Genomic DNA, 12,728 nt, shown 5'->3' on the forward strand with positions numbered 1-12,728 from the left:
TTGAAATCTTCCGGTCCCATCGAAACAATCCAAAATATCTTCCATCGGCAGCGTATCGATTGTGATTCCCAAGAAATGCTTACAAAGATCCGACGACAAATCCTATTTCTGATTCTGAGATAGAACTCGGTACCAGATTTGACGGGAAAATGGAGAAGACGATGAAAATTGGGAAGAGATTTGAAGGAAAGGTGGCGATCGTAACGGCTTCGACTCAGGGTATTGGCTTCGGCATAGCCGAGCGGCTCGGCCTGGAAGGCGCCTCTGTCGTCGTCTCTTCTCGCAAACAGGTTCGTGGGTGTATTCTCTCCCTCTCAATTTTCGGTTGTTGCTTCATATTTTGGTGTAATTACGCTCTAGTTCATCTGGGGTTTCTCTTTCTAGCCAAAGTTGGTTTTTTTTTTTTTCTAATATATGTTTGATTGCTTTGAAATCTGAGAACAGTAAAAGGAATTATGTTGTTTCGGTTTTGAAAAAAATGAATTTTTATCTCAACGAACCTAATGCTGGTATCATTTTTACTTGGACGGAGAGTTAGAGCTGATTTCGCCTGGAATTGGTAAGAGGAACGGTAAGGTGGGATTTGGGTAATCATTAGTATTATCACTTATTTAAAGAATTTAAGATGATTGAATTAATATTTTAAGCGATCGATATGTGAGAATGAGTATTGTTAAATTACCATTTATCTCAAATACTTAAGCGGATAGAAAATGATTGATTTACTCATTTAATTAAATATTCTAACAGGCTCAAACTCCCCCCTTAACAAGTAAGGCTAAATATATGAAATATTTAATTAAAATGAGAGGTAAATGATGGAGACAATATTCGAATTCAATGCCTTTGTTCTAATACCATATTAAAATACCACTTATTTCAAAAGATTAAGCTAATAGAAATTGATTGGTTTAATAATTTGATTACTATTCCAACAAGTATTTTCCAAATTGCTTTCAAGTTGGATTTTCTTTCGGCCACAGTTTAATGCCTAGAGAACTCAAGATAGAAAAAAGAAAAATGAAATCTGGGATGGTAGGAAAAATAAACAAATAATTTGATTTTCGTCTTTTCTTGACTTATATTAGCAACAAGGCAATAAGTCTCGAATTGTTTTGTTATAGATATATTATGTTGATTTTTTTTCTGTGGTGAAATTGTTACAGAAAAATGTAGATGAGGCAGTTGATAAACTCAAAGCTCGAGGAATCGAAGTGTTGGGTGTCGTTTGTCATGTGTCTAGTGCAGAACAAAGGAAGAACCTCATAGACAAGACTGTTCAGGTGAGAAATGAAGTTGAATAGTAGATCTTTGTACGAATCACCCAGAAAAAAGGATATATATATATATATAGGAACTTTAGAAAGTTTTAGCTTTGATTTGGTATAGAAATGAAAGGCTCACTTATAAATAAAAAAAATAAAAAAATAAAAAGAAGGAAAGGCTCAAATTGATCTTTTGCATATGGTTTTCTGCTTTGGAAGTCAGAGAAGTTCAAAAGCTGGACTTGGTTAATTTCCCAATACCTTTTGGTTTCATGATAAGTAATGGGTGGCTATTTCATGCTGAAGCTTAGTAACTATCATACTATATTAGTGAAATCTATAATCTAATCACTTTTTTAAATTATAAGTTCTTCCCATAATGATCACAGCATCTTGCTATATTTTAACATACATGCTTTCTTGATCACAACATCTGGCCGTGTGTGCTTACTTTTCTTTGGAGGGCAAGTTTTCATGTTTAATTAAGCATATCTGTCTTTACTAATGCAGAGATATGGGAAAGTAGATGTGGTTGTATCCAATGCTGCTGCTAATCCGTCTATTGATCCAATTTTGCAAATGAAAGAATCTGTCCTGGACAAATTGTGGGAGATAAATGTCAAATCCTCCATACTTATTTTAAAGGTAATTCTCTGGAGTTCTTCATTGTAGGAAGTAAGAATGGCAGAATGCCATTTTGGGGCAAGCATGGCATATCCATACTGGATTTCTATAATATGGCTAGCGTCAATGTCTGCCTCTTTTTTCTTTTCTTTTTTATGACGTGGAACCTCACCTCACCTCACCAAGGCAGGGTCCTTAGACCCACCCCTTGGGTAGCAAATCCCAGATACTTGACCTCACCCGCCAAAACCATATATTACATAATCCAGGGAAACTCTTAATGCGAAATCAAACCTAAGATGTCTGAATTTACTGCTCATCCCAAACCTGGCTTTTGACCACTAGGCTACACCTTTACGGGTACCTATATTTTTGCTCTTATGGATACTCTGTCAGTGGTCTATAGTACTTGGTGGCCTTGCTAACCTTTTCCATAGACTTTTTTCACAGCTGGTAGATCTTCTCTTTGTGGTCTTCATGTGCTGACATTTTTTGTGTGATTTTTAAGGTTTTGAAACTCACTTCATTAATTTTTACAGGATGCAGCTCCTTACTTGCAGAAGGGATCGTCGGTGGTTATAATCTCTTCTATCACCGCCTACCAACCACCAACTTCCATGGCTATGTATGCGGTGACTAAAACAGCACTTCTTGGGCTTACCAAGGTGTGACTTGGTTCCCATATTCCTGTTTTATATTAGTTGTTTATTCAAGAACTTCTCAGATCATGAATGGTTTCTTTTCGTGCTCTTATTCTCTCTTGATCTTCATTTAGGCTCTCGCAGCTGAGATGGCCCCAGACACTCGTGTAAACTGTGTTGCTCCGGGCTTTGTGCCAACGTTCTTTGCCGCATCCCTTATAGAAAATGAATCTGCTGTAAGTTCATATTCACCCCAAGTTGCTTGTCTGCACTTTTCCCCCCTTGAGAAGATCGTGAACATTGATCACTGCACTTAATCAAATATGGGTTTAATCTATTGCAGAAGCAGGAGATCGAGGGGAGGTCTTTGCTTAACAGGCTTGGTACCACTCAAGACATGGCTGCTGCTACTGCGTTTTTGGCGTCTGATGATGCAGCTTATATAACAGGAGAAACTCTGGTGGTTGGGGGAGGGACGCCCTCGAGACTCTAGTTCCCTTTCTTCTTATCTCAATAACCCCCGATTGGTTTAATTACTTGTTTTCAATGGGATAATTAGAATGCAAGAACTGTAAGTTCACAAGTTAAATAATTTACTTTGTTTTCCTTTAAATTATTTTAATTCCTGTGCATTAGGTTGAAGCAAAGTACAGAATTGTGAAAAGCTCCACCCATAAGACTACAGAAAATTGTGGTACATCAGTGAGTATAGATTCTTATACTTCTTGCGTTCAAATTGTGGTATACGCCTCGGCTGATGAGCACAAGTTTCTTTTGAATGCCAATGGCTTGAGTTATTCATTGTCTAATTCTTAAGTTTTCTGTACCAAATTTGATTCAAAATGCAACATTGTAACCAGATAATTTACTTGAATATGGAAGACATGAATTAATTGAAAGACGTCAGTACAAATACATTGTGTGTGGGTTTATATGATCTCCTCTTGCCATTCCATATTGCGACAGCATTAAAAAAAAAAAGTGGTCATTGGAGGTAGCCGAACTACCAACGCAAATGGTTCAACAAAACCTAATAGCTTATTAAGGGATGACTAAACCACTTAACAATCAGTTTAGGGATGGTTTGGCCACTTCAACGGCACCTACAAGCCAAATTCAGGACTCATTAACGAACATCGATATCATCTACAGTGCACATTCTACGATAATGAAATACAATGGGGAGCTCTCTTTACATATAATGGAAAGAAGAATATGAACATTGATGAGATTCTCATAAACAATTCACACTATCAAATAAAAACAAATTTAGAATCAGATAGTAAAACATACATACCGATAATTCTAATTTCCGTGGTAGAACTGGGAGTCGCAAACATTTTGAACCGCTTAGGGCAACTCAACGACTTATGTACATAATAAATTAGCACAAATCAAAATGTGCATCTTCACAATACACCATCTTCTAGCTTCTTGATATAGGAAATCCTTTTTCCCCATTATCTCCACATCAGCATCCTCACCGCGTCTTAACCTCCCATGTAGAGTTCATTAACTATTACGGTTTTGAGCTTCTTGCTATGCATCTTCTATGGTGATTTACATACACTTACAAATTTGGACAGAAAGAACAGAGTGGTCGGGCAGCGTGGCATATTTCCATCAGTTCCACCCTTCCAGTATTTTACTTGCGACATCATCGAAACATAAAGACGAAATTCAAAATTTTTACACAGGAACCACATCGGCATTTTGGCTCTCATCACACGTCAAAATTAGTCCTTCAACATAGGTTGGGAGGAGGCAACGGACCCACTGGCAGCCTGTTGAGACAGGCTCTGCTGGTGGAACAATCATAAGCACATTTTCTTGGCGTCGAACAACCCCCATCACACTTACAGTGCTCCCTTCCTTGATATACCTGATATACAACAAACATCTTCTATGAAGCATTCAATTGCAAGTGGAATGAAGACTGAAAATTTAATAAATCATGAGCTTCGAATCTACCGTTCTCAAAACATATATATGCAAAATCCTGCAAATATGACATTGAGAAGTCATGGTATTGATAAAATACTCGAAACAGAACAATTAGGGGCATACCCTTCTTTGAGGCGCATTACACGGTCATCACTAGAGAGGTTGCGGTCAGCTAGCCAGCGTAAAAAGCTTGGAGACAAGTCTCTGTTTTCCTTTGATACATCAACTGCAGTAGTTGGTTTGACAAATGCAGCAACCTTAGCCCCATAACCTGCTTTTACTAATGCTCTTAACCCAGTTTGGAAGTCTGATATGTAAAAATCAGCCACATATTTCTGTTCATCGGAAGAAACTAAATTGTCATTTACCAAACTTTGATTCTCAAACTATATGGAGCAAATCAATAGAATTAGTTCAACAAACTAACCTCTGCGTGTCTGGATCCCCACGAGAAGCAACGGTGTTTCGGATTTGCAGATTTCCCACCCAATCCTTTGTATTCATACAACTCTGTTGAAACATATACACACCTAGGTATCCTCTGGTACGATGACTCCAAAGGAATACTGCCACAGGTTACAACCTACATGAAGAGATAAAGATGACATTACTCCTGATGAAAATCAAAAGTATAGAAAAATGAAAGTGTGCAGGAAAACTGATCAATTATCCTTTCGGAATTTTTCCACTTTTTTTTTTTTTTTCCCTCTCCTCCCCACTTTCAAAGACTTTAAGGATCTAGTTATCGAAACAAATATAAGTCAAATTGTGCAAGTCTGATAAGGAACCTCTACAACAAATAAAATTCCAAAAATAGTTTATATATTCTGATGTAACAAATGAATTTAGAGATATATCAGAACAAGAAGCACTACATACTACATCATAACACTTGTAAATGCTTTTGAAAACTAATCTTCCACTTCAAGTTGGAGATTACTCCAAAAGGCGAGTCAACCCTTTCACAAAAGTGATCCTATTTGAGCAGAACACTTTCGTAATATCAGAGAATGGAACATTTGGATAGCCTGAGGAAGTGGATGCCGCCAAATAGCCAGTGGTGATAAAACTCGCCTGTAAAAGCTCCATCAAAAACCTCCAATATTTTTTTTTTCTTCTTCTTCTTTTCATCTTCAGAGAATACTCTTCTGCCACTTGGACTATCTCAGCCTCCATCTTTCTTTCTTTTTTGATAAATACTCAGCCTCCATCTATCCAGTAAAATTTAATGATGAGGCTAAATAACAGCCTCTAAACCAAGACTCTTAACAAGATTTTTCATACAACTCACTGTAACTCTTCCTCATAAATTTGTTGCTTTAACTGCGTGTTACAGCCATTGCTTCTATCAACCAACCTAACTGCTTTATCATGGCCTTGAAACCAGGTTTATCAATAAAGAGATTTTAAAACCTTCAATATATTTTTCCCATCAGTATCTCTTTTTCTTAGCCACCAGCCCAAACAATTTTCAAGCCAACGAAAAAACAATGCCCTTAAATCTCCAAAATCATTTAAATCTCAACCAGGAATTTGGCATATATATATTCAACATGAATATTAAAGAGACCATCCACATTAATAGCCAAGAGATTACCCAATATATGACATTAGAAAGAAGAAAAAGAAATGTGTAGTTCAATAGCGAACCAGAGTTTATAAGGAAGCTGGATGTTCAACAATATCTTCCACCCTCATCCAACAAAATTTGAAACATTGTGTCAGCTTGACTACTTAAAAACTGAAGACCCCAGATGCATCTGCCTCGGGATTTGACTGGTAATCACCTAAAAAGGCTCATCTCGAAATCAGCCTTGGGGAGCATCCTAAGAAATTGGCAAGGTCCAGCGGCCTTTAAAGGCGTCCAAGTAGTTTACATGCATCGGGGCAGTAAAAATATCAAGGTAAAAGATTACTACCAGAACCCATTCCCAAAGCCGAGTTCACGGTCCCCTTACAGAATTCAATATCCTTTAACCCCTAGAGAAGCAAAATATGGTCCCTCGCAAAGCCTAACTAACTAGCACATGCAACCTGGCCACTATTCTTGATAACTTTGCTTGCTGAATCCTATGGGTCACATGGACCCAAACCTTCAACAAGTTTGTATCTTGCAAAGTAAACCGCACCATCCAAGGTGCAAGTAAAGTATTCACATCCAAGAACAAATACTCAATTTCGTTTGCACTTTGAGTGCATTTGGCCCCACAATTTTGCAGGTCAAACGCATGTTTTTAAATAAAATTGGAGTGTTTTGTTTGGGAGTGCATTTAAAAAAAAAAAAAAACGGCAAATTTGCTTAGCAAGCAAGGGGTGTGTTCTTAAAAAAGCATTAGCACGATTTTAAAGGCCGAACCGCAATTTTACCAAATCTCCAACAAACCAAACGGACACTTTATCTACAACCTCGTTCACCTTCCTAGTGAACATTTTTATCAACCCAACAAATCCAAAATAATTCAAAATAAAATAAAATAGATAAGTACGTAATCTGAACGATACCCAAAATGTCAATCTCAATCAAAACCAGCCGGGTCAAAGTAGACTCATCAAAATTCCACATTCAACCTCATTCAGAATTCTAATATTCAAAATGTCAATTTCAAAAAAAAAATCCATTTTTTTGTTTTTTTCCAGCTAGCACTATCCGTTAATCACGACTCGGAAATAAACACTAGAACAACGATTATTACGATCAGCTACTCTTCATTTCAATTAAGCAAAAAGAGTTAATAGATTTCCAACAAAGAAAGGTGCTGAGAGTGAAATTACCCCAGTGACCTTGACGTACTGTCCGTCAATAGCACCCCTGAGCTCCGCGTCAGGGTACCCCCTCACAAACCCTAGCAACCCTCTCCTCCCCCACACGCAATTCCACGCCACGGCCGCCAGCACCAGCACCAGCACGCCCCCCACCGCCACCAGCACCACTGCCTTCTTCACGGCCACCATCAGGAACGCGCCCACCAGAAGTCCCATCGCCACTGCCACCACCACCACCCACACCGCCGCTTTCGGCACCCTCATCGCCCGCACCTTCTTCTCCCCCGCCAAGCTCGTCACCGCAGACCCGTACACGGCCTTCCCGGGCGGCTCCATGTGCCCCGACCGACGGCCCGTAGAGGTTCCGAGCGGACCGGACCCGATGGGGCCGGAGGTGATGAGACCCGTGGGCTGGAGAGGCATCGGGCCAGAGGATTTCTTGGGGATCGGGCCCGAGTTGGGCCCGGATCGGACGGATCCGCTGTTGTGCTGGGACTGGGAGTGGGATGAGGAGGAGGAGGGGCGGGATATCTTCGGAGGAGGAGGACCAGTGGATGATGGATCGAGGAATTGATGGATGTCGAACATTTTGCCGAGCTCACCGGACTTCTTAACGTCACCGCCAGTGTACGGCATGGCGCGTGACGCCATTGTGAGCGGTCGCTCCTTGGACTGCTGCTCCGGTCTGCCTGACACGTAGAGCCCACCGCTCAGCTGGTGCGACGTCGTTCGGCTGCCCATTTCTGTACACAGAGATAGCTGAGAGAGAGAGTTGAGAAAGAGAGAGAGTGTGTGTGTGTGTGTGTAGGTAGAGGAGGTGAAAGGGAGGTGATGGTGGGAAGTTGGGGGATGAAATGGCGGAAATGGGACTGGGATTTTGATAAAATGACGCTTGTATCCCTGTCTTGATATTGCGGCACAGTGTTCGTTACCGATCAGTTCCGCTCTGGGGGGCTGATTAGTTGTTTTGGTGACTGGCGAGTGAGTGACTGAGTGAGTGAGTCAATTTACCTTTTTGTCCATCATCTCTCACTAATTTTCATTAAAAAAAAAAAACAAAAAACAGTACGGATTTTCGAAATGTTTGTTATAATTTTTTTCTTTTTGCCATAAAATACAAAATATGATTTTATCTTTTATATCATTTCATAAATTTTTTAATAAAAAAATAAAAAAAAATACTACCGAAAACTCATAAACAAACATAAAATCTCACTAATTCTCCCATATCTAATTTATAATTTCTTTTATTTATATTGTCAATGTTTTGTAGAAAATATTAATATAGAGGTCCTTGAGAAAGTGCATGGTGATTTGATATGCGGCAGTCAACTTCATGATATCATCTTCAACATGTCTTGTCATTTAAAAATGTCCCATCAAAAAACTTAAATTCAAACATATAATTTAAAGGGAAAATGAAATCCTAAGAAAAATTAGTACTTAAAAAGTCACTTAACTACACAATTAAACCTTTGAAAATAGTTAGAACCATTCCATGACCACCACCTAAGGGTAAAGTGTGGTGGTTCGTCCACTCACGTCTTGTTTGATGGGCGGTAACTTAACTACTTTCTTCGTAGGAAAGTGGTTGAAAGTGATTGGTTTTAACGTGGCCACGAACCTACATCTTACCTTTCTCCGTTTAAAACTCTAACGATATATGTATGTATTGAGGGAGTAATTTGATAACATATCTTACATTAAGAAGCATTTTAATAATTTTTTAACATTAAATGGTGGTTTAATGGATTTTAAAGAGTCTGCGACTTGACTGTCACCTTAGTAAATGTTGTAGTTTTTTTTTTTAAAGAAAAAATGTTCGCACAAAAAAAGAAAAAAATGAAAGGGAGATTCGAACTAGTCTCGATCTTACTAAATGTTATAATTAGTCTTAAGTTTCCAAATTATTCCCATTTATAAATTATTCAATAACAAAGCAAGTACACATCTCTAATGAAGTAATGGCAGTCAAAACTTATCAAATTAGGATTCTTAAAATTATAATTATTATTTATAATAATAAATTATATATAGATTTTAATTTTCAATATGCAACTTAATGGAATATATTGTTAATATTCTTTAGGAAAAATTACAGTTTACCCCTATCAAAGTTTACAGTGTTTTTCAATTCGAATACCAAAGTTTCAATTTTTGCAATCCACCCCCCAAAGTTTCAAATTTTTGCAATTTGACCAATTTTATCCAAAACTTCCCATATTGCCCCTAATTTTTATTTTTTTATTTTTTATAAAATTAAAAAAAAAAAATTCGGGTGGCTCTTTGGTCATCTGATTATTTTTGCACCCCCAAATTTGTTTTCGTTTTCATAAAAAATAAAAAAATAAAAATAAAAGTCAGGGATAATATGAGAATTTTGGGATGATATTGGTCGAATTGAAAAAAATTGAAACTTTGTGAGGGTGGATTGCAAAAATTAAAACTTTGATATTTGAATTGAAAAACACTACCAACTTTGAAGGGATAAACTGTAATTTTCCCTATTCTTTAACAATTGTTATTTTTTTTTGAAAGAGAAGAAGAAGAAGAGACTTGTGGGAATTTTATCCTCACTCAAAACTAGTTATTCTTCTTTTATCATGTGTCATGGTCGAAGTCATCCGATTGGTCCCATTAGGAGGTTAGTGTTGTGGGTTGATGGACCTACAGCCTAGATCTGCTGGCCAGATAAATCTTTTATATTGTATTTTTCTTTATTTCTGGCAACTACATTGTGTTACATTCTGCATAACGATGGGATCTACTAATCAGACCGTTGAGGATATATAAAATCCGACAGCCTTCAATTGAATCTGGGTTGTAAATGGGACCCAATCATTTTTATTTTTTTCACTGGTAAAACGAGTGGTAGATCTACAATCCACATCAAATGCTCTACCGATTATGAGAATGGGCCCCTTCTGTTTCATCAAATCTGACGGTGATCGAGCCAATCAGGCCTGAGTTATCAAAAAGCAAATGTCTCGATCAACTTAAAATATAAAAAAAAAAATATGAATTTTAACTTGTGGATGGCAAGGGCAAACAGATGCATATAGGACAAAGATGGATAAATTTCATAGGATCCCTCCCTGTCGGCGGACCCTTTTTTGACACTTCTCAGTCAATAGGTTATTGGATACTCAGGAGGGCAATGTTGGCAATCCGCTCTTCCAGAAGATCGGTGGTGAAATTGATGCCTCCCCAAGTGGGGGAATATTTGATATTTCCTTGTACAGACAAACAGTAATAAATCAAATTATTATTCTTTACTTTAATCATTTTATTTTTTATTTTTTTAAATAAAATAAAAAAATAGCTCAAGTAGGATGTTAAAAGCTCATGTAAGTGTTTATAATATACAAAATCTCATGGGATAAGTCAAGTGATAAGCTGAATTTTGTAAAATATAAATTCCACTAAATTGCCATTAAACTGTTTATCCTGACAAAAAAATAATGTATTAATATTATTTATTAGGCCGATTTCGCACTAAAATCTATTTGAAGTATCTTCTAATGATTTACTAATTACTACGTGGAGCAAAGCATGTCAATGGGTCACATAAGGTTGAATTGGCAAGCTTACATGAGTTTTAGCGTCTCAACCAAATCTTTTGGTGTGCCTTAGGGCTCGCAAAATGGGTTCACGTGTTGAGTTTGTGTTAATTCTTGTTTATGTCATGAATCCGTTTAACCTAAACATTCTACCCTACTTCTTACCTGTTATTTGAACATGTAAAAAAGTATTTTGTTTTTTGTTTTTTTCATATACTAAATCTAATTTAGAAGAAACTATAAGTCGTTTCTTAATTGGTATGCCAAAAAGTTACTGGATCAAGTAATTTATCTAGCTTCTTTTTTTTTTTTTTTTTTGGTTATTTATTTATTTAACACCGTATCAATTGTGGAAAACTTGTTGGGTCCTATGGGTATCTATCTTCTATTAAATTAATGAAACCTAAGCTTACCCATAAGAAAAATGCTTTTTGTCGGCCCAAGGGTCAAAGTACTTATAATTTTTTTCTTTTTAAAAAAAGTCACAATGTACATATAATTGTGAAGTATATGTTTGACAACAATAATGCAAGATTGCAGACAGCTGTCCCAACTACCACTGAGCTAGTTTTTTTTTTTTTTTTTAGTCTGCTATCAATTAATACGTTTCTTCTAATTTTCAGTGTTTAGTACGATTGAAAATTATCGTTTTTTAAACGGCAAACTATTTTTTGAATTTAAGCTTATCTTTCTCGCACGTGTTCTTTTTTGAAATTCATTCTTTGCCACCGCTAAAGTTCGCCGGAATCTATCACTAGAGTCTGCCTAATGTCTCCAATTGTTGCTAATTTTCGATACAAAAAAGATAAGGGCGAGGGTTTGCACATTTTGAAAAGAGGTTAGCACTCTAAGTACATATGAGATTAATGATGCGATCTGATATCAGGTGAGTGTAGCCAAGGGCAAGGATCATTACCAAGGAGTTTAGAACAATTTAAAAAAAATGAGTGACAATTTATGTTTGTGCATAAGGTTTGGATCGTGTTAAGACATGAGTTATATACGTCAGTCATAACTCGATCAATTTAATTAAAAGTGTCAAACCTCTTAACTCGAATCCATTAATTTTGTATTGAATTTGCATGTCGTGTAACAAATTGTCGACTATAATTTGACAAGCATGATAGGTTGTCCATGGTTGGAACTTTGAAGCTAAAATTTGAGGTTGTCCGTGGACTTAGGAATTTTCATGTTTATGAAAAGGAAAGAGCAGGATGATTTTATCGGAAGCTAAAGTGCTTTGCTTTGTGGATTATCCCATTGGGACTTCAAAAATCTTATAAACTTTACATGGGTATTGTCGTCATTAGATTGTTCGTGGGGCAGAATTTGCTTGTTCTAAAGCCTCTCTCTTTTTTTGCAAAAGGATTCTTGTTTGCTTCTCTTCATTTGAAAATTGAAAATTACGTCTCCTTGATAGCTACCTTTGCATCTTTCTTTTTGTTCTTTAAGATTTAAAGCTTGTTTTATCAACGCCCACCACTCTAAAATTTGCCAATAAACGCCCGATGTAACCCGAATTACAATCCGAAATAATTCATTTTATACGTTCTAACTAAATTTTATATTTTTTATGGTGTATATTTGTAACATCATTCAAAATTTATAAACGATACGACATCGCATACACCATTCAATGCAACAAACAAAATCTAAATCATGAAATCAGGAGCGGAACCACCTTTTGTCTTTGGGTTAGAGGCAATCTCCTCCCAAAATTTTAGAAAGTCCTTTACAATTTTAATTTTACCCGTCGATAAATCGTCTTAACTTCACTTAAAAATGGAAATAATCATGTTTTTTGTAGCACATGTTTCTTAGTTAATAAAGACCACCCGGCCACCAACCTAATCATTGGCGTACCCTAGTCTTCTTTCTCTCTCTCTAGGGCTAAATGGGATATTATTTTAACCTAATCTCCAAATGGGTCT

General features: G+C 36.9%; 2 protein-coding genes across 3 annotated transcripts; one reads left to right on the top strand and one right to left on the bottom strand.

The window, feature by feature from the left end:
• LOC132170250 (tropinone reductase-like 3) lies at positions 1–3,467 on the top strand. Of its 2 annotated transcripts, XM_059581154.1 has the most exons (6): positions 1–290; positions 1,167–1,283; positions 1,776–1,910; positions 2,429–2,554; positions 2,665–2,766; positions 2,874–3,467. In XM_059581154.1, the coding sequence occupies exons 1-6, from the start codon at positions 150–152 to the stop codon at positions 3,021–3,023; spliced, it is 771 nt and encodes a 256-aa protein (XP_059437137.1). In that variant the 5' UTR covers positions 1–149; the 3' UTR covers positions 3,024–3,467. The 2 variants fall into 2 exon arrangements, with proteins under 2 accessions (XP_059437137.1, XP_059437138.1); XM_059581155.1 differs by lacking the exon at positions 1,167–1,283.
• A 232-nt stretch (positions 3,468–3,699) lies between these two features.
• Positions 3,700–8,155, bottom strand: LOC132170249 (uncharacterized membrane protein At1g16860). The gene is made up of 4 exons (XM_059581152.1): positions 7,247–8,155; positions 4,902–5,057; positions 4,598–4,809; positions 3,700–4,412 (listed from the first exon to the last, which is right to left on the bottom strand). Exons 1-4 carry the CDS (start codon positions 7,976–7,978, stop codon positions 4,220–4,222), a joined length of 1,293 nt encoding a protein of 430 aa, XP_059437135.1. The 5' UTR covers positions 7,979–8,155; the 3' UTR covers positions 3,700–4,219.
• Positions 8,156–12,728: the final 4,573 nt, after the last annotated feature.

The sequence above is a fragment of the Corylus avellana genome, chromosome ca2 (assembly GCF_901000735.1).
Source record: "Corylus avellana chromosome ca2, CavTom2PMs-1.0".
Lineage (NCBI taxonomy): Eukaryota > Viridiplantae > Streptophyta > Magnoliopsida > Fagales > Betulaceae > Corylus > Corylus avellana.

Coding starts and splice junctions, on each gene's coding strand:
- LOC132170250 (XM_059581154.1), top strand. CDS start 150: ATGGAGAAGACGATGAAAATTGGGAAGAGATTTGAAGGAAAGGTGGCG. Junction 291..1,166: donor TCGTCTCTTCTCGCAAACAG/GTTCGTGGGTGT, acceptor AAATTGTTACAG/AAAAATGTAGATGAGGCAGT. Junction 1,911..2,428: donor CCTCCATACTTATTTTAAAG/GTAATTCTCTGG, acceptor TAATTTTTACAG/GATGCAGCTCCTTACTTGCA.
- LOC132170249 (XM_059581152.1), bottom strand. CDS start 7,978: ATGGGCAGCCGAACGACGTCGCACCAGCTGAGCGGTGGGCTCTACGTG. Junction 4,810..4,901: donor GGGGATCCAGACACGCAGAG/GTTAGTTTGTTG, acceptor TCCGATGAACAG/AAATATGTGGCTGATTTTTA. Junction 4,413..4,597: donor GTAATGCGCCTCAAAGAAGG/GTATGCCCCTAA, acceptor GTTGTATATCAG/GTATATCAAGGAAGGGAGCA.